Here is a 22,302-nt window from a genome sequence, read left to right on the forward strand (position 1 = left end):
CTATTGGCTGGAACTTATGCACCGCCCCTTATTCAGCACTGGGGCCCCTCCGCTTGCACTTACCCCCCCCCCCCATTGAGCTGAGCGGCTGTGCCTTATCATACAGAGCATTTGTATTTACCCCCCCACTGGCTGTGCGGCCAGTCCCTACAGCACAAATATGGCCCCCAAGTGGGGTGAGTCATGTACCCCCTACTGTCAATGATAAGGATATTAGCAGTCACTGAGGGGTTCTGTGCCCCCCATATAAAGGCACAAGGCTGCAGGCTGAGTTATACAGGGAACTCTGAGTATCACTCATGTATTATAAGGGATAATGTACCCCCTACTGTAAATGATAAGGATATTAGCAGTCACTGAGGGGTTCTGTGCCCCCCATATAAAGGCACAAGGCTGCAGGCTGAGTTATACAGGGAACTCTGAGTATCACTCATGTATTATAAGGGATAATGTACCCCCTACTGTAAATGATAAGGATATTAGCAGTCACTGAGGGGTTCTGTGCCCCCATATAAAGGCACAAGGCTGCAGGCTGAGTTATACAGGGAACTCTGAGTATCACTCATGTATTATAAGGGATAATGTACCCCCTACTGTAAATGATAAGGATATTAGCAGTCACTGAGGGGTTCTGTGCCCCCCATATAAAGGCACAAGGCTGCAGGCTGAGTTATACAGGGAACTCTGAGTATCACTCATGTATTATAAGGGATAATGTACCCCCTACTGTATACGATAAGGATATTAGCAGTCACTGAGGGGTTCTGTGCCCCCCATATAAAGGCACAAGGCTGCAGGCTGAGTTATACAGGGAACTCTGAGTATCACTCATGTATTATAAGGGATAATGTACCCCCTACTGTAAATGATAAGGATATTAGCAGTCACTGAGGGGTTCTGTGCCCCCCATATAAAGGCACAAGGCTGCAGGCTGAGTTATACAGGGAACTCTGAGTATCACTCATGTATTATACGGGATAATGTACCCCCTACTGTAAATGATAAGGATATTAGAAGTCTCCCTCTCATGCTGGTTCCGCTCTAGTTTGTGGGTGGGAGAATTAGTTTCAAAAATAGGTTTAAAGGCTACTTTGACCCTATTTTTTCTGAGGTGACCGCTCCTGGGGCAACTCTCTGCCCTCCCCCTGGGGCAACTCTCTGCCCTCCCCCTGGGGCAACTCTCTGCTTCCCCCTCCCCCTGGGGCAACTCTCTGCATCCCCCTCCCCCTGGTGCAACTCTCTGCCCTCCCCCTGGGGCAACTCTCTGCTTCCCCCTCCCCCTGGGGCAACTCTCTGCTTCCCCCTCCCCCTGGGGCAACTCTCTGCATCCCCCTCCCCCTGGGGCAACTCTCCCCCTCCCCCTGGGGCAACTCTCCCCCTCCCCCAGGGCTTGTGGCTGATTCCTGTATAAAACTAATTAATAATGATAATCATTTGCTTTTCAGACACAAAGTTCTGATTTCCGTAAATGAGTTTTTTCCTTTCAGACCCAATTCCATTCCCAGCATGCTCAGCAGCTGGGTCAGTACTTACATTGGGTCACAGAGGCTCCATTACCCCTCAGAGCAGGATACAGGGGGCCCGTGTATATATATATACTGTGTATAGTGACCCCTGACTCTTCTCTTTCCCATACAGATGGGCGGCTACGTGGTGTCATTCTTGGACGGTTGCTGCAAGACATGTGAGTAGCAACGCCGGTTGGTCCCAGAATTCTCTTCCCCCACTTCCTCCTGCCGGAACCTGGGGGGCAATTTACTAACAAGTGCCGCCTGTGACTGGCGTTAGAGCCCCGAGCCCAGATACGGGATTGGCTGCTCTGTATCCCTGGGCAAGGAGTGTAGGTACTGACCCAGTGACTAGGCTGGAGTGTTGGTACTGACCCAATGACTAGGCAGGAGTGTAGGTACTGACCCAATGACTAGGCAGGAGTGTAGGTACTGACCCAATGACTAGGCAGGAGTGTAGGTACTGACCCAATGACTAGGCAGGAGTGTAGGTACTGACCCAATGACTAGGCAGGAGTGTAGGTACTGACCCAATAACTAGGCAGGAGTGTTGGTACTGACCCAATGACTAGGCAGGAGTGTTGGTACTGACCCAATGACTAGGCAGGAGTGTAGGTACTGACCCAATGACTAGGCAGGAGTGTTGGTACTGACCCAATGACTAGGCAGGAGTGTTGGTACTGACCCAATGACTAGGCAGGAGTGTAGGTACTGACCCAGTGACTAGGCAGGAGTGTAGGTACTGACCCAATGAATAGGCAGGAGTGTAGGTACTGACCCAATGAATAGGCAGGAGTGTAAGTACTGACCCAGTGACTAGGCAGGAGTGTTGGTACTGACCCAATGACTAGGCAGGAGTGTTGGTACTGACCCAATGACTAGGCAGGAGTGTAGGTACTGACCCAATGACTAGGCAGGAGTGTTGGTACTGACCCAATGACTAGGCAGGAGTGTAGGTACTGACCCAGTGACTAGGCAGGAGTGTAGGTACTGACCCAGTGACTAGGCAGGAGTGTTGCTAGGGGCTAAGCCTCTGGCTACGTAGGTTCCTGCAACCAACTGATTCTGTTGTGTGAGTAACGTGGGGGCAGAACCCCCCAATGTGCCCCCCAGGCCCCTCTAACTGCCCCTGTTATTCCTCCAGGTAAGGAGGATGGAAAGTTCTGCAAACGGGTCACTGTCCGAATGACCATCAGGAAGAATGACTGTAGGAGCCACACCCCCGTAAGTTTTGGGGGGCACACTCACGCTCACACTCACACACTCACGCTCACACACTTACACTCACGCTCACACACTCACACTCACGCTCACACACTTACACTCACGCTCACACACTCACACTCACGCTCACACACTTACACTCACACTCACACACTCACACTCACGCTCACACACTTACACTCACACTCACACACTTACACTCACGCTCACACACTTACGCTCACACACTTACACTCACGCTCCCACTTACACTCACGCTCACACACTCACGCTCACACACTTACACTCACGCTCCCACTTACACACACACTCATGCTCACACTTACACTCACACGCTCACATTTACACACACACACTCGCACACGCTCACACACACTTACACTCACACTCATGCTTACACTCACTCACACACTCACGCTCCCACTCACACTTACACACACACTCATGCTCACACTTACACTCACTCACACGCTCCCACTCACACTTACACACACACTCATGCTCACACTTACACTCACTCACACGTTCCCACTCACACTTACACTCACACTTACACTCGCACACACTCACACACACACTCACACACACACTCATGCTCACACACTTACACTCACGCTCCCACTCACACTTACACACACACTCATGCTCACACTTACACTTACTCACACTCACGCTCCCACTCACACTTACACACACACTCATGCTCACTCACACGCTCCCATTCACACTTACACACACACTCATGCTCACACTTACACTCACTCACACGCTCCCACTCACACTTACACACACACTCACACTTACACTCGCACATACTCACACACACACTTACACACACACTCATGCTCTCACACTTACACTCACGCTCCCACTTACATTTACACACACACTCATGCTTACACTCACGCTCCCACTCACACTTACACACACACTCATGCTCACACTTACACTTACTCACACACTCACGCTCCCACTCACACTTACACACACACTCATGCTCACACTCACGCTCACACTCACACTCACGCTCACACACTTACACTCACGCTCACACACTTACACTCACGCTCCCACTTACACACACACTCATGCTTACACACACACTCATGCTCACACTTACACTCACACACTCACGCTCCCACTCACACTTACACACACACTCATGCTCACACTTACACTCACTCACACACTCACGCTCCCACTTACACACACACTCATGCTCACACTTACACACACACTTACACTCACACTCACACTCACACAAACACAAGGATTTCTAGCCAGGGCACTGAGGAATCTGAGGGGTGGGCGCCCATTGATCCCTGTTTTGTTTCCCTATAGGTGAACATTGTGTCATGTGACGGGAAGTGCCCCTCGGCCAGTATCTATAACTACAATATTAACAGCTACGCCCGGTTCTGTAAGTGCTGCCGGGAGTTGGGCCTGCAGCGGCGCGTGGTGCCCTTGTACTGTAGCGCCAACTCCACTTGGGTCAACTACTCCATCCAAGAACCCACAGACTGTTCCTGCCAGTGGTCCTAAACTGGTTCTGAAACATTTGGGCCGAGGGAACAGGATGCTGGTTCCTACGAGACACTGACTGTACAGAGCCCAATGAGTTCCCCCAAGCTAATCAGTACTCGGACCTCGCTTCTCCAGAACTCACAGCCCAGTAGGTTTGCAGGAAGGTCCATTGTGTCCCATTGGGCCGTTCTTATAAAACTGTGCCAATTTCTGAAAGGAAAGAACCGTTCCATAAGTGCCAGCGCCATTACGGACCCATTACCGGCTACTCGGAGCCTCTCCCTGTCCTGGTACCGCCGACCCATCTAATTGTTCCGCAGACTGAGCTTCCCGAGCCCATTGGCCCTGCAGTTCTGTCTCCCTGTCCTGGTACCGCCGACCCATCTAATTGTTCCGCAGACTGAGCTTCCCGAGCCCATTGGCCCTGCAGTTCTGTCTCCCTGTCCTGGTACCGCCGACCCATCTAATTGTTCCGCAGACTGAGCTTCCCGAGCCCATTGGCCCTGCAGTTCTGTCTCCCTGTCCTGGTACCGCCGACCCATCTAATTGTTCCGCAGACTGAGCTTCCCGAGCCCATTGGCCCTGCAGTTCTGTCTCCCTGTCCTGGTACCGCCGACCCATCTAATTGTTCCGCAGACTGAGCTTCCCGAGCCCATTGGCCCTGCAGTTTCTGTCTCCCTGTCCTGGTAACCGCCGACCCATCTAATTGTTCCGCAGACTGAGCTTCCCGAGCCCATTGGCCTGCAGTTCTGTCTCCCTGTCCTGGTACCGCCGACCCATCTAATTGTTCCGCAGACTGAGCTTCCCGAGCCCATTGGCCCTGCAGTTCTGTCTCCCTGTCCTGGTACCGCCGACCCATCTAATTGTTCCACAGACTGAGCTTCCCGAGCCCATTGGCCCTGCAGTTCTGATGCCCCAGAAGAACCAGCTTTCGGCAGAATTGGACTTTTGGGTTCTTACCCCCATGGGGGCAGGTAGGAGCCCAGCAGTAGCGGCACCGCCCCCGGAACCCAGGAGTAATGGACCCGCTGAGTTTGCTCATTTTCCAGCAGTAGGAGGACCAGTACCATCTTGTTGTACCAATGGCAGGGAAAGAGTCCAATTGGGCAGAACCAATAGAATCAATGAAGTGGTGTCGCTGGGGATCTGCCATTGGGTCCCATGGAACTCCCAGCGACCCACTCCAAGGGTTCTGCTGTACTGGTGCCGGAGATCCATGTTTGTCCCACTGGGGCTGAGCTCAGTAGAACCCGATGGACTCCCCCACTGTACCAGGTTATGGATTCATTGGGTCTGTCAGAACCTTTCTGTTCCCCAAGGCCCGACCTCAGCTCCCCAGGAACCGCCGGGACCCGGGCAAATGGCCGCCACTTTACCTCAAAGGGAAAGCGAACCCTCGAGACCCCCGGCAGCAGCAGGCTCCTCCCCCTCTTTGTAATACAGTGAATTTTATCCAATGCCGTGACTTTGTTATTTGTAGTGAGAACCGACAGTGCAGCTCAATATATTAACCATTTACTGACCTTTCCGCAAGCGCCTTCCTTGGTACATACCTTCCTCCCCCGCTCTTACCTGCCTCCCCCAAGTGCTACTCCCCTGAGATCCCTCAGCCCCACTCCCCCGAGTGCTACTCCCCTGAGTCTATCCCTCACCCCGACAGTGCTACTCCCCTGAGATCCCTCAGCCCCACTCCCCTGAGTGCTACTCCCCTGAGATCCCTCAGCCCCACTCCCCCGAGTGCTACTCCCCTGAGATCCCTCAGCCCCACTCCCCCGAGTGCTACTCCCCTGAGAACTACCCTCTCTTAGCCCCACTCCCCTGAGTGCTACTCCCCCGAGATCCCTCAGCCCCACTCCCCAGAGTGCACTTCCCCAGAGATCCCTCTTAGCCCCACTCCCCCGAGTGCTACTCCCCGAGATCCCTCAGCCCCACTCCCCTGAGTGCTACTCCCCCGAGATCCCTCAGCCCCACTCCCCTGAGATCCCTCAGCCCCACTCCCCCAGATCCCTCTTAGCCCCACTCCCCTGAGTGCTACTCCCCTGAGATGCCCTCTTAGCCCCACTCCCCTGAGTGCTACTCACCCCCGAGATCCCTCTTAGCCCCACTCCCCTGAGTGCTACTCCCCTGAGATCCCTCTTAGCCCCATGTCCCTGAGTGCTACTCCCCTGAGATCTATCTCTTCCCCACTCCCCTGAATGTACTCCCCGAGATCCCTCTTAGCCCCACTCCCTGGAGTGCTACTCCCCTGAGATCCCTCAGCCCCACTATTTCCCCTGAGTGCTACTCCCCTGAGATCCCTCAGCCCCACTCCCCCGAGTGCTACTCCCCTGAGATCCCTCAGCCCCACTCCCTTACGAGTGCTACTCCCCTGAGATCCCTTCAAAGCCAACGCCACTCCCCTCAGTGCTACTCCCCTGAGATCCCTCTTAGCCCCACTCCCCTGAGTGCTACTCCCATGAGATCCCTCAGCCCCACTTCCCCGAGATCCCTCTATGCTGCCCACTTGCTCCCCCCGAGATCCCCCTTAGCCCCACTCCCCTCAGTGCTACTCCCCTGAGATCCCTCTTAGCCCCACTCCCCTGAGTGCTACTCCCCTGAGATCCCTCTGTAAGCTCCCCTCCACTCCCCTGAGTGCTACTCCCCTGAGATCCCTCAGCCCCACTCCCCGAGTGCTACTCCCCTGAGATCCCTCAGCCCCACTCCCCCGAGTGCTACTCCCCTGAGATCCCTCAGCCCCACTCCCCTGAGTGCTACTCCCCTGAGATCCCTCAGCCCCACTCCCCCGTGAGAGCTACTCCCCTGAGATCCCTCTTAGCCCCACTCCCCTGAGTGCTACTCCCCCTCGCAGATTCCCTCAGCCCCACTCCCCAGAGTGCACTTCCCCAGAGATCCCTCTTAGTCCCCACAGTCCCCTCACGAGTGCTACTCCCCCGAGATCCCTCAGCCCCACTCCCCTAAGATCCCTCTTAGCCCCACTCCCCTGAGTGCTACTCCCCTGAGATCCCTCTTAGCCCCACTCCCCTGAGATCCCTCTTAGCCCCACTCCCCTTTAGGAGTGCTACTCCCTGAGATCCCTCTTAGCCCCACTCCCTGAGTGCTACTCTCCCCCCGAGATCCCTCTTAGCCCCACTCCCCTGAGTGCTACTTCCCCGAGATCCCTCTTAGCCCCACTCCCCTGAGTGCTACTCCCCTGAGATCCCTCTTAGCCCCACTCCCCTGAGTGCTACTCCCCTGAGATCCCTCAGCCCCACTATCCCCGAGTGCTACTCCCCTGAGATCCCTCAGCCCCACTCCCCCGAGTGCTACTCCCCTGAGATCCCTCAGCCCCACTCCCCCGAGTGCCACTCCCTGAGATCCCTCAGCCCCACTCCCCTGAGTGCTAAATACCCTGAGATCCCTCAGCCCCACTTCCCCGAGATCCCTCAGCCCCACTCCCCCGAGATCCCTCTTAGCCCCACTCCCCTGAGTGCTACTCCCCTGAGATCCCTCTTAGCCCCACTCCCCTGAGTGCTACTCCCCCGAGATCCCTCTTAGCCCCACTCCCCTGAGTGCTACTCCCCTGAGATCCCTCAGCCCCACTCCCCCGAGTGCTACTCCCCTGAGATCCCTCAGCGCCACTCCCCCGAGTGCTACTCCCCTGAGATCCCTCAGCCCCACTCCCCTGAGTGCTACTCCCTGAGATCCCTCAGCCCCACTTCCCCGAGTGCTACTCCCGTGAGGTCCCTATGGGAAGGAGCTATGTTGCCCGGCTGTAGTTGAACTATAACCCCCCACATGCCTATGAGCCCCCATGATTGGCGCCGGGCAGGGAAGGGGGGGGGGGCAGTAGGTTCCTGATGATGTTGTGGCAAATGAATTGCAAGCTCTTTGGCACTAGAGCCATTCCCTGCCTGGGGTCCGGTTTCTGTGATTCACATAATCCCCCCAGGGGCACATTTGCCCCCCAATCAGTCCCCCCAGTGACTCCCATTAATGAGAAGCTCAGGGGGGGGGGGCTTAAGGTTCGTTATTGGCCAAAGAAACCAATTAAACTCGTATTGTGAGGGGATTCCGGGGGCTTATACAGAGCCGGGGGGATTAGGGAAATAATGTCAGATCCCCCCCCCCGGCCCCCAGGGATCATGTGACTGTTCCAGAGCAGAGGGGGAATCCAACATGAACATGGGCCCACGGAACCCAAACCCACAATGCATCTGTGTTCTCCCAACATTATTAGCACTGTGATTGGCTGCCAGGGAAAGGGGAGGTTCATTTATTTCCCTTAACTGTTGGCTCTTTACTGGGGCCCCGACTCTCTGACTCTGTCCCCATCTTGCCCTACTGTCCCCATCTTGCCCTACTGTCCCCATCTTGTCCTACTGTCTCCATCTTGCCCTACTGTCCCCATCTTGTCCTACTGTCTCCATCTTGTCCTACTGTCTCCATCTTGCCCTACTGTCCCCATCTTGCCCTACTGTCTCCATCTTGTCCTACTGTCTCCATCTTGCCCTACTGTCTCCATCTTGCCCTACTGTCTCCATCTTGCCCTACTGTCTCCATCTTGCCCTACTGTCTCCATCTTGTCCTACTGTCTCCATCTTGCCCTACTGTCTCCATCTTGCCCTACTGTCTCCATCTTGCCCTACTGTCTCCATCTTGCCCTACTGTCTCCATCTTGTCCTACTGTCTCCCATCTTGCCCCCCTAACTGTCTCCATCTTGCCCTACTGTCCCCATCTTGCCCCTACTGTCCCCCATCTTGCCCTACTGTCCCATCTTGCCCCACTGTCTCCATCTTGCCCCACTTTCTCCATCTTGCCCTACTGTCTCCATCTTGCCCTACTGTCCCCATCTTGCCCTACTGTCTCCATCTTGCCCCTCTGTCTCTATTTTGCCTTGTTATACCTCTCCCCCAGTCTTAATAATTACAGGTGGGGCAGTGAATGTGGGTGCAGCCCCTACAGCACACAATGCCCTTTGGTATGATGGGGGTGCAGGGGGGCACCAGGTGATGCATATTCTGCCCCAGAGCCAACATTACACCCTACTGCCCCCCAGGGCCCGTGTTCCTGCCCTTGGGATATGCCACTGATCCTGCTGTGGGGCAAACAACATGGCAGCTCCCCCCGGGGGGCAGTTGTGGCAGCCCCCGGGCACATTGGGGTTAATGACTGTGAGGGGGGGCACGTTGGCAGCACAGAGCCCAGGGTGCCCGGCTAATCCCTGCAGGACGGGGGTGAAGGCAGTTTGGGCTGCAGCTGTTGAGTCTGGAACCCGAGCCCCCGGCACAGGGGCAGCTGCAGGAACAAATGGCAAAACAATGGGGGTCAGTGCCGGGGGGGGGGCAGGGGGGCAGAGCTGCTGCCATTGTACTGGTGCCCCCTGACTATGAACCCTCCCCTGGGGCAAGTGGGGCAACTTCTCTAGTAGCACCCAGAATCCAGCTGTTCTCTCCCTGTGTTGGGTCCAACAAGGACCGGTTCTGGTGCCCAAGAGTCACTCACTGGGGCATAATGGGCCTCTGGGGGGGCAATTTTCCTTTGGCCGGGGCTTAACCAGACTCACCCACTGAGCCTAACGACAATAAACTGTCAGTCTGGTTGCCACGTTCACTTCCCCTAGCAACAAGGTAACTGAATGGGAAGGGACTGACAATCAGCTGTTTTTGGGGGGGGGGGGGTCACTGAGCACAGAGCCTTTGGGGGTGGAGTCTTACGAATGAGTGGGTGTGGCTACAGATCCCCAGAAGCCCCCCCTACCCCAGGCTGAGTGCGTGGGGGTCGCAGCCCCCAGATCATGGGGGGATTGGCACCCAGCCTCCTGGGTAGGGGGCAGTACAGAGGGGCAGGGGGCAGTACAGGGGGGCAGAGGCAGTACAGGGGGCAGGGGGCAGTACAGAGGGGCAGGGGGCAGTACAAAGGGGCAGTACAGAGGGGCAGGGGGCAGTACAGAGGGGCAGGGGGCAGTACAGAGGGGCAGGGGGCAGTACAGAGGGGCAGGGGGCAGTACAGAGGGGCAGGGGGCAGTACACAGGGGCAGGGGGCAGTACACAGGGGCAGGGGGCAGTACACAGGGGCAGGGGGCAGTACAGAGGGGCAGGGGGCAGTACAGAAGGGCAGGGGGCAGTACACAGGGGCAGGGGGCAGTACAGAGGGGCAGGGGGCAATAACAGAGGGCAGGGGCAGTACAGAGGGGCAGGGGGCAGTACAGAGGGGCAGGGGGCAGTACAGGGGGACAGGGGGCAGTACAGAGGGGCAGGGGGCAGTACACAGGGGCAGGGGGGCAGTACACAGGAGCAGGGGGCAGTACGGAGGGGCAGGGGGCAGTACACAGGGGCAGGGGGCAGTACACAGGGGCAGGGGGCAGTACGGAGGGGCAGGGGGCAGTAACACAGGGGCAGTACAGAGGGGCAGGGGGCAGTACAGAGGGGCAGGGGGCAGTACAGAGGGGCAGGGGGCAGTACAGAGGGGCAGGGGGCAGTACACAGGGCAGGGGGCAGTACACAGGGGCAGGGGCAGTACACAGGGGCAGGGGGCAGTACAGAGGGGCAGGGGCAGTACAGAGGGCGGGGCAGTACACAGGGGGCAGTACAGAGGGGCAGGGGGCAGTACAGAGGGGCAGGGGGGCAATACAGAGGGGCAGGGGGCAGTTACAGAGGGGCAGGGGGCAGTACAGAGGGGCAGGGGGCAGTACACAGGAGCAGGGGGCAGTACGGAGGGGCAGGGGGCAGTACACAGGGGCAGGGGGCAGTACACAGGGGCAGGGGGCAGTACGGAGGGGCAGGGAGCAGTACACAGGGGCAGTACACAGGAGCAGGGGGCAGTACGGAGGGGCAGGGGGCAGTACACAGGGGCAGGGGGCAGTACGGAGGGGCAGGGGGCAGTACACAGGGGCAGGGGCAGTACAGAGGGGCAGGGGGCAGTACACCAGGGGCAGGGGGCAGTACACAGGGGCAAGGGGCAGTACAGGAGGGGCAGAGGGCAGTACAGAGGGGCAGGGGGCAGTACAGAGGTGCAGGGGGCAATACAGAGGGGCAGGGGGCAGTACAGAGGGGCAGGGGGCAGTACAGAGGGGCAGGGGGCAGTACAGGGGGGCAGGGGGCAATACAGGGGGCAGGGGGCAGTACAGAGGGGCAGGGGGCAATACAGAGGGGCAGGGGGCAGTACAGAGGGGCAGGGGGCAGTACAGAGGGGCAGGGGGCAGTACAGGGGGGAGGGGGGCAGTACAGAGGGGCAGGGGGCAGTACTGGGGGGCAGGGGGCAGTACAGAGGGGCAGGGGGCAGTACTGGGGGGCAGGGGGCAGTACAGAGGCACAGGGGGCAGTACAGAGGGGCAGGGGGCAGTACTGGGGGGCAGGGGCAGTATAGAGGGCACAGGGGCAGTACAGAGGCACAGGGGGCAGTATAGAGGCACAGGGGGCAGTACAGAGGCACAGGGGGCAGTACAGAGGGGCAGGGGGCAGTACAGGGGGGCAGGGGGCAGTACAGAGGGGGCAGGGGGGCAGTACAGAGGGGCAGGGGGCAGTACAGAGGGCAGGGGGCAGTACAGAGGGGCAGGGGCAGTACAGAGGGGCGGGCAGTACAGAGGCACAGGGGGCAGTACAGAGGGGCAGGGGGCAGTACAGAGGGGCAGGGGGCAGTACAGGGACAGATAAGACATGACAGTATATGGGAAACATGCAGCAGACTGGGGGTCACTGGGGGGAACATGGGGGGTCACTGGTGGGGGTCACTGGGGGGGACATGGGGGGTCACTGGGGGGGACATGGGGGGTCACTGGGGGGGACATGGGGGGTCACTGGGGGGGACATGGGGGTCACTGGGATGAGCCGCAGTGTTGGGAAAGGAATAAAGGGAATTAATGGAGAATCCGTTCTCCCATGAAACCCGACCCCCCTCCCCCTCCCAGAACAATTACAGGGGCTTATTCCATATCCACTCATTATCTGCCCCCATATCTGCCTGGGTGTCAAGTTCAGAACTTCATTAGTGCCCCCCCGCCCCCCTCCGGCCCGTGTCATATACAGGTCTGTGTGCCCCAACTGCCCCCACGTATACAGGTCTGTGTGCCCCAACTGCCCCCCCATATACAGGTCTGTGTGCCCCAACTGCCCCCACATATACAGGTCTGTGTGCCCAACTGCCCCCCCATATACAGGTCTGTGTGCAATGCCCCACATATACAGGTCTGTGTGCCCAACTGCCCCCCATATACAGGTCTGTGTGCCCCAACTGCCCCCCCATATACAGGTCTGTGTGCCCCAACTGCCCCCACATACAGGTCTGTGTGCCACAACTGCCCCCACATATACAGGTCTGTGTGCCCAACTGCCCCCCCATATACAGGTCTGTGTGCCCCAACTGCCCCCACATATACAGGCCTGTGTGCCCCAACTGCCCCCACATATACAGGTCTGTGTGCCCCAACTGCCCCCACATATACAGGTCTGTGTGCCCCAACTGCCCCCACATATACAGGTCTGTGTGCCCCAACTGCCCCCACATATACAGGTCTGTGTGCCCCAACCTGCCCCACATATACAGGTCTATGTGCCCAACTGCCCCCACATATACAGGTCTATGTGCCCCAACTGCCTCCACATATACAGGTCTGTGTGCCACAACTGCCCCCCATATACAGGTCTATGCCCAACTGCCCCCACATATACAGGTCTATGTGCCCCAACTGCCCACCACATATACAGGTCTATGTGCCCCAACTGCCCCCACATATAACAGGTCTATGTGCCCCAACTGCCCCCACATATACAGGTCTATGTGCCCCAACTGCCCCCACATATACAGGTCTATGTGCCCCAACTGCCTCCACATATACAGGTCTGTGTGCCACAACTGCCCCCACATATACAGGTCTATGTGCCCCAACTGCCCCCCCATATACAGGTCTGTGTGCCCAACTGCCCCCACATATACAGGTCTGTGTGCCCCCAATGCCCCCCATATACAGGTCTATGTGCCCCAACTGCCCCCACATATACAGGCCTGTGTGCCCCAACTGCCCCACATATACAGGTCTGTGTGCCCCAACTGCCCCCACATATACAGGTCTGTGTGCCCCAACTGCCCCCCATATACAGGTCTATGTGCCCCAACTGCCCCCACATTACAGGCCTGTGTGCCCCAACTGCCCCCACAATATACAGGTCTGTGTGCCCCAACTGCCCCCCCAATTACAGGCCTGTGTGCCCCAACTGCCCCCATATACAGGCCTGTGTGCCCCAACTGCCCCCACATATACAGGTCTGTGTGCCCCAACTGCCCCCACATATACAGGTCTGTGTGCCCCAACTGCCCCCACATATACAGGTCTGTGTGCCCCAACTGCCCCCACATATACAGGTCTATGTGCCCCAACTGCCCCCCATATACAGGTCTGTGTGCCCCAACTGCCCCCACATATACAGGTCTGTGTGCCCCAACTGCCCCCACATATACAGGTCTGTGTGCCCCAACTAGCCCCCCATATACAGGCCTGTGTGCCCCAACGCCCAATTATACAGGTCTGTGTGCCCCAACTGCCCACATATACAGGTCTGTGTGCCCCAACTGCCCCCCCATATACAGGTCTGTGTGCCCCAACTGCCCCCACATATACAGGTCTGTGTGCCCCAACTGCCCCCACATATACAGGTCTGTGTGCCCCAACTGCCCCCACGTATACAGGTCTGTGTGCTGAGACGCCAGTAGGGGGCGCCCTGGGTGGGGGCTAGCAAGGTGCATTACAAGGGGCCACATGACAGGATCTCCCAGACAAGTGCAAATCCACGGCACTGCAGGGGCCACTTCTCGGCCCCCCATAGAATAACATTTGCACAGTGGCCCCGCCCACCCCAGTTGCTAATGACCCTCATAATGAGCCCATTGGGCCCCGGGGGGGAGGGAACAGATGTGTCGGGGGAAATGCTCCTCGCACCCCAGTGTCAGGGTGACTCCCTGTGTGTCCCACAGTGGCCCGCAGAGCTTGCACTCTAGAGCTCTTGCACCTACAGGGCCTGTGTGACCGTCTGGCTTTGCCGTTAGGCAGCGATCTGTAAAGGGTTAAACAGGACTCCCCCCCGGAGCTTACACTTTGCTACGCTGTGGCCCCTCTCTATGTGGAGCCCATTGGTGCAAGGAGTAAAGGGCAAATAAACCATTTCCAGTTGCTGCCTGTCCTGAGCGCCCCCTCCCTGTCCCCACTACTCCCCCCACTTCCTGCTCAGTTGGGGCCCTTGTTTTATTCTCAGGTTCAGGGAGAAATGGAAATGGGGCCAAATGTCTCATTAGTGTTTCCCTGACACCCCCGGCCTGGGGTGGGGTGCGGGGGGGGGGGTAATTAGCTCATTTATTTGCCTCCCAGCCCCATTCAGTGGCCCAGCTGACTGGCAGGTAGCACCACGGCTCAAACGCATTGGGCAAACAGTAGCCACAAAGATCAAGGGCCCCACACAGGAGACTGACAGGGGCTTCCTCTCCACTTGTGCCTGGGGGGCTCTGAACTCACCGGGGCCCGGGGGGAGGCCAAAAGGGATCAATTTGTCTTTCATTAACAACTTCAGGCTTTACTTTCCCTTTAACTCCCTTTGTGTCTGTGGGACCCGCAGGGAAGTGACCCTGGGCCTGGGCTGGGGGGGGGGGGGCAGATATAGGCCCTACTATTAATACCCCCCCCCAGCCCCATGTAATTGTACCCAGTCCTCTTGGGGCCACAACATCACAGGCCCCTTAGGGGTTGGAAAAGCACAGGGGGCAGATTATACAGGAGGCCCCCCTGAACTGCCCCATCAGGGCCCCTAGGAGTGTGGGGCACTTGGGGTTCTGTGCTCAGGGGTATTACCCTAGAGTGGGGTGAGTCCCAACCAATAGAACGTCAGACACGCCCCTTTATTCTGCCAATCCCTGACAGGTCCCTTGTACAGAGCACCTACCCGTATAACTCCCGGCTGGGAAACTCCCTGCAAGAGCCGTGTGATTGGCCAGATGTAACCCCCATGTCAGTCCCTATGCAGTCACATTACTGCCCGACCTGGGGGCCCCATAGCTTAGTGTGTGGCCCCAGGGCACAATGAGAGAATAGCCCCCGGCCACTGGGGCCAAATGATATTATGGGGCTTTTGCCCCTAATGAACAGGAGCTGAGGAGCGAAGGGGGAGGGGCCTCCTCTATCAGCCGTCCCCCGAGGGGATTCCAGTATGAGAGATGGAGTGAGGCAAAGGGGAAAGGTCACACAAGGTGCCAGGGAAATGTAGAGACGTGGGGCAAATGTCAAGGGGAATAACCCCAAACAAACAATTAGGAAACATGTCTGAAAGGGCAAATACCCCCCCTGCCCCCTGTCGTCACCCCCCAACACCCGTTCCCTGTCTTTCACCTACGGCCTCTGATAAACTGGGGGACATAGTGACGTCTGTCATCTTCCCAACAATCCCACCGGGTGTCTGGTTCCCCCCTCATTTGGGCCAGGGGCCCCCCTTAGCTTATTACAGGGGTACTATAGTTCCAGGGGTACCCAGGGCACAAATAAGCACCCACCCCAAATCCCCCCCTAACTGGCCTTCAGGCTGGGCCCCCTTAGCCCATAACAAGGTTACAGATATATAGAAACATTGGGGTAACAGTCACCCCGCTATAGTTCCAGGGGTACCCAGGGCACAAATAAGCACTCACCCAAATCCCCCCCTAACTGGCCTTCAGGCTGCGGCCCCTTAGCCATAACAAGGTTACAGATATATAGAAATTGGGTAACAGTCACCCCGCTATAGTTCCAGGGTACCCAGGGCACAAATAAGCACTCACCCCAAATCCCCCCTAACTGGCCTTCAGGCTGGGCCCCCCTTAGCCCATAACAAGGTTACAGATATATAGAAACATTGGGGTAACAGTCACCCCGCTATAGTTCCAGGGGTACCCAGGGCACAAATAAGCACTCACCCCAAATCCCCCAACTGGCCTTCAGGCTGGGCACCCCTTAGCCCATAACAAGGTTACAGATATATAGAAACATTGGGGTAACAGTCACCCTGCTATAGTTCCAGGGGTAACCCAGGGCACAAATAAGCACTCACCCCAAATCCCCCCCTAACTGGCCTTCAGGCTGGGCCCCCTTAGCCCATAACAAGGTTACAGATATATAGAAACATTGGGGTAACAGTCACCCCGCTATAGTTCCAGAGGTACCCAGGGCACAAATACACACTCACCCCAAATCCCCCCTAACTGGCTTCAGGCGGGCCCCCTTAGCCCATAACAAGGTTACAGATATATAGAAACATTGGGGTAACAGTCACCCTGCTATAGTTCCAGGGGTACCCAGGGCACAAATAAGCACTCACCCCAAATCCCCCCTAACTGGCCTTCAGGCTGGGCCCCTTAGCCATAACAAGGTTACAGATATATAGAAACATTGGGGTAACAGTCACCCCGCTATAGTTCCAGGGGTACCCAGGGCACAAATAAGCACTCACCCCAAATCCCCCCTAAACTGGCCTTCAGGCTGGCCCCCTTAGCCCATAACAAGGTTACAGATATATAGAAACATTGGGGTAACAGTCACCCTGCTATAGTTCCAGGGTACCCAGGGCACAAATACCCACTCACCCAAATCCCCCCCTAACTGGCCTTCAGGCTGGGCCCCCTTAGCCCATAACAAGGTTACAGATATTATAGAAACATTGGGTAACAGTCACCCCGCTATAGTTCCAGGGGTACCCAGGGCACAAATAAGCACTCACCCAAAATCCCCCCCTAACTGGCCTTCAGCTGGGCCCCCTTAGCCCATAACAAGGTTACAGATATATAGAAACATTGGGGTAACAGTCACCCTGCTATAGTTCCAGGGGTACCCAGGGCACAAATAAGCACTCACCCAATCCCCCCCTAACTGGCCTTCAGGCTGGGGCCCCCTTAGCCCATAACAAGGTTACAGATATATAGAAACATTGGGTAACAGTCACCCCGCTATAGTTCCAGGGGTACCAGGCACAAATAAGCACTCACCCCAAATCCCCCCTAACTGGCCTTCAGGCTGGCCCCTTAGCCCATAACAAGGTTACAGATATATAGAAACATTGGGGTAACAGTCACCCGCTATAGTTCCAGGGGTACCCAGGGCACAAGCACTCACCCCAAATCCCCCCCTAACTGGCCTTCAGGCTGGGCCCCTTAGCCCATAACAAGGTTACAGATATATAGAAACATTGGGTAACAGTCACCCCGCTATAGTTCCAGGGGTACCCAGGGCACAAATAAGCACCCAAATCCCCCCCTAACTGGCCTTCAGGCTGGGCCCCCTTAGCCCATAACAAGGTTACAGATATATAGAAACATTGGGGTAACAGTACACCCGCTATAGTTCCAGGGGTACCCAGGGCACAAATAAGCACCCCAAATCCCCCCCTAACTGGCCTTCAGGCTGGGCCCCCTTAGCCCATAACAAGGTTACAGATATATAGAAATATTGGGGTAACAGGCAGCTGCAGGGGCAGTTTCCCTCTGTATGATCGCTCAGGTTATTGCCCCGCTGGGAGTTACAGTAGGGGGTTGGGGGGCAATTTCAATGCTATTCAGGAGGGGAAATAATAACTCCCTGCACCCTGAATATTCCCCGGCATCGTTGTGCCAATGGGAGACCAAACCACGGTTGCCCGGGGGGGGGGGGTGAAGGCTGCAGGGGGGCACGTGTTCCCCCCAGTTACTGCCCCGCTGGAAGGGCCCAGGCCTGGGGGGGGGGGCTCTAACCCATTAATTAGAGTTTCCTCTCAGCCTTCGGCCTCTGTGGTGTCAACATCTCAGGGAGGGGCTCAGATTTCAAAGGCGGCTGCATCTGGCGCGGTGGGGCCCCCCCTATTGGCCGGGGCCTGGGGGCCGTTTGAAATGGAAGCTGAGCCAATTGTGCAGGAGATTAATGGGGCCACAATGGGGCCGGAGTGAGAGGAGCCAGATGGCACTGACAGAGGCTGATGTGCCCCAGCTTGGATCCATCTTGCCCCTTGCCAATTAACTGCCCCCTCCCCTCTGGGTCCCACTGGCACTTTAGGCCGGGCTAATGGGGGGGCAATCGCTTCTCCTGCTCCTAATGATTGGTTTAAATTCCCTCTAATTGTAACATTCTCCTATAGGTGGGGAATCTGCGACCCTCAAGGTGTATTTGGACTACATCTCCCAGCATTCCCTGCAGAGCCAGGGGGGAATAATAATGTTTCCCTGCAATATAATGGGGGGGGGGGGGTAATGTCTGGGCCCCCCTGGATGAGGGACAACAATGGGTCAGGCACAAGGTCAGGGATATTAAGTCTGGGGGCAGAACTGGCCCCCGAGTCCAATTGCCCTGTTAGAAGGACCCCCCCCCTGGCCCCCGGGGGAGGAGCTTTGCTTTAGTCTGGATCAGATAGAAGCTACGGGGGGGGGGGGGGGGATTATCTTCATGAACTTGTGTCTTGTCTGCGACCTGAATGTGGCTGTCAGGGAATCATGGGAGTTGTAGTACTGCTGATTGGGCAACCTTGGCAAATGATTTGGCCACTATCCTCCCACGTGCCCAACTGACTTTTGCCATCCAATCAGTTATGGATAGCCCCGCCCACACTAGGTCATGATCAGCCAATGAGCTCACACAGGGGCAGTGGATTGTACTAAATACCTCAGTCTGGGGATAATAGGGAAACTGCCCTTTATTAATTACCCCTCATCCTGATAAATCCCCACTCTGCCCCCTTAGGTACCCCAATAGCACCCGTTGCCATACGGAGGGTCCTGGGTGCTTCTGCCTCCACTTGGCTTTACTTTAAAGTGCAAGTTCTTGGGTCAAACTCCCTTGTGTTTAATACAGGAAGGAAAAGCACATGAAGCTGCGCTGCTTTCCCCTGAACCCCCATACTGAACTGAGCTTTCCCCTGAACCCCCATCCTGAACTGAGCTTTCCCCTGAACCCCCATCCTGAACTGAGCTTTCCCAAACCCCCAACCTGAACTGAGCTTTCCCCTGAACCCCCATCCTGAACTGAGCTTTCCCCTGAACCCCCAACCTGAACTGAGCTTTCCCCTGAACCCCCAACCTGAACTGAGCTTTCCCCTGAACCCCGCATCCTGAACTGAGCTTTCCCCCGAACCCCCAACCTGAACTGAACTTTCCCCTGAAACCCCAACCTGAAACTGAGCTTTCCCCTGAACCCCCAACCTGAACTGAGCTTTCCCCTGAACCCCCAACCTGAACTGAGCTTTCCCCTGAACCCCCAACCTGAACTGAGCTTTCCCCTGAACCCCCAACCTGAACTGAGCTTTCCCCTGAACCCCCAACCTGAACTGAGCTTTCCCTGAAACCCCAACCTGAACTGAGACTTTCCCTGAACCCCAACCTGAACTGAGCTTTCCCGTGAACCCCAACCTGAACTGAGCTTTCCCCCGAACCCCAACCTGAACTGAGCTTTTTCCCCGAACCCCCAACCTGAACTGAGCTTTCCCCCGAACCCCCAACCGAACTGAGCTTTCCCCCGAACCCCATCCTGAACTGAGCTTTCCCCTGAACCCCAACCTGAACTGAGCTTTCCCCCGAACCCCCAACCTGAACTGAGCTTTCCCTGAACCCCCAACCTGAACTGAGCTTTCCCTTGAACCCCAACCTGAACTGAGCTTTCCCCCAGAACCCCCAACCTGAACTGAGCTTTCCCCCGAACCCCAACCTTGAACTGAGCTTTCCCCTGAAACCCCCAACCTGAACTGAGCTTTCCCCGAACCCCCAACCTAAACTGAGCTTTCCCCCGAACCCCAACCTGAACTGAGCTTTCCCCTGAACCCCCCAACCTGAACTGACTTTCCCCTGAACCCCTTTCCCCCGAAACCCCCAACCTGAACTGAGCTTTCCCCCGAACCCCCAACCTGAACTGAGCTTTCCCTAACCCCCAACCTGAACTGAGCTTTCCCCTGAACCCCAACCTGAACTGAGCTTTCCCCGAACCCCCAACCTGAACTGAGCTTTCCCGAACCCCCAACCTGAACTGAGCTTTCCCTGAACCCCAACCTGAAATGAGCTTCCCCCGAACCCCCAACCTGAACTGAGCTTTCCCCCGAACCCCCAACCTGAACTGAGCTTTCCCATGAACCCCAACCTGAACTGAGCTTTCCCCTGAACCCCAACCTGAACTGAGCTTTCCCCCGAACCCAACACTGAACTGAGCTTTCCCCCGAACCCCCAACCTGAACTGAGCTTTCCCCTGAACCCCCAACCTGAACTGAGCTTTCCCCGAACCCCAACCTGAACTGAGCTTTCCCCGAACCCCCAACCTGAACTGAGCTTTCCCCTGAACCCCAACCTGAACTGAGCTTCTCCCCGAACCCCCAACCTGAACTGAGCTTTTCCCCTGAACCCCAACCTGAACTGAGCTTCCCCCGAACCCCCACCTGAACTGAGCTTTTCCCCCGAACCACAACCTGAGCTGAGGTTTCCCCGAACCCAAACCTGAACTGAGCTTTCCCTGACCCAGTCCTGAACTGAGCTTTCCCCTGAACCCCAACCTGAAACTGAGCTTTCCCCGAACCCCCAACCTGAACTGAGCTTTCCCCTGAACCCAACCTGAACTGAGCTTTCCCTGAACCCCAACCTGAACTGAGCTTTCCCCGAACCCCCAACCTGAACTGAGCTTTCCCCCGAACCCCAACCTGAACTGAGCTTTCCCCTGAACCCCCAACCTGAACTGAGCTTTCCCACAGAACCCAACCTAAACTGAGCTTTCCCCCGAACCCCACCTGAACTGAGCTTTCCCCTGAACCCCCCAACCTGAACTGAGCTTTCCCCGAACCCCCAACCTGAACTGAGCTTTCCCCCGAACCCCCAACCTGAACTGAGCTTTCCCCTGAACCCCAACCTGAAATGAGCTTTCCCCGAACCCCCAACCTGAACTGAGCTTTCCCCCGAACCCCCAACCTGAACTGAGCTTTCCCCTGAACCCCCAACCTGAACTGAGCTTTCCCCTGAACCCCCACCTGAACTGAGCTATCCCCCGAACCCCAACCGTTGAACTGAGCTTTCCCCCGAACCCCAACCTGAACTGAGCTTTCCCCCGAACCCCCAACCTGAACTGAGCTTTCCCCTGAACCCCCAACCTGAACTGAGCTTTCCCCCGAACCCCAACCTGAACTGAGCTTTCCCCCGAACCCCCAACCTGAACTGAGTTTCCCCTGAACCCCAACCTGAACTGAGCTTTCCCCCGGACCCCCAACCTGAACTGAGCTTTCCCCTGAACCCCCAACCTGAACTGCAGCTTTCCCCTGAACCCCAACCTGAACTGAGCTTTCCCGAACCCCAACCTGAACTGAGCTTTCCCCCGAACCCCAACTGAACTGAGCTTTCCCCTGAACCCCCAACCTGAACTGAGCTTTCCCTGAACCCCCAACCTGAACTGAGCTTTCCCTGAACCCCAACCTGAACTGAGCTTTCCCCTGAACCCCCACTGAAACATGGCTTTTCCCTGAACCCCCAACCTGAACTGAGATTTCCCCCGAACCCCAACCTGAACTGAGCTTTCCCCCGAACCCCAACCTGAACTGAGCTTTCTCCTGAACCCCAACCTGAGCTGAGGTTTCCCCCGAACTCCAGTCTGAACTTTGCTCACCCATAATCCCCTACTTGAACGGAGCTTGCCATTGTGCCACAGCCGGTGACTGGATTTCTAATGAAACTGTTTTGTGCCCGATGTTCCCTGAGCTCAGAGTTTGGGTTCACGTCAGTCTCATGGGGGTAAAGGGGGACCTTCTGCTCATCATTATATCATAGTAAATGGGGTTCACCCCGCAATACTGCCCTTCCATACATACGTATATAAAGCCCATATGAAAGCCCTGGGGCTGAGTAAGATCATTTGCCCCCTGTGGTAGATTTTCCATCCCCTTTGCACTTACAGGTGGAGCAGCCAAATGCTCAGCCAATCAGTTTGCTCCTTACTGAGCGGAACAGGAGCCAGAGGATCAAGTAGTTACTGGGGGATTGTTGGGCCAATCGAGTCCCACACAGGGTTTCATGTTTGGGAAATTCCCCCCCCCCCCCGGAAAGGAAAATAGGAAGAGCCCTAATCCAGGA

At 56.7% G+C, this 22,302-nt stretch overlaps 1 protein-coding gene across 1 annotated transcript in view; it reads left to right on the forward strand.

The window, feature by feature from the left end:
* otog (otogelin) overlaps positions 1–5,713 on the forward strand; it is a 108,153-nt gene extending 102,440 nt beyond the window's left edge. Inside the window, exons 50-52 of the mRNA XM_031900650.1 lie at positions 1,639–1,684; positions 2,653–2,732; positions 4,074–5,713. Coding sequence (XP_031756510.1) covers positions 1,639–1,684; positions 2,653–2,732; positions 4,074–4,274 — 327 coding nt within the window. The 3' untranslated portion in view covers positions 4,275–5,713. The remainder of the gene's footprint in view (positions 1–1,638; positions 1,685–2,652; positions 2,733–4,073) is intronic.
* Positions 5,714–22,302: the final 16,589 nt, after the last annotated feature.

The sequence above is a fragment of the Xenopus tropicalis genome, chromosome 4 (genome assembly GCF_000004195.4).
Source record: "Xenopus tropicalis strain Nigerian chromosome 4, UCB_Xtro_10.0, whole genome shotgun sequence".
Taxonomy (NCBI): Eukaryota; Metazoa; Chordata; class Amphibia; order Anura; family Pipidae; genus Xenopus; species Xenopus tropicalis.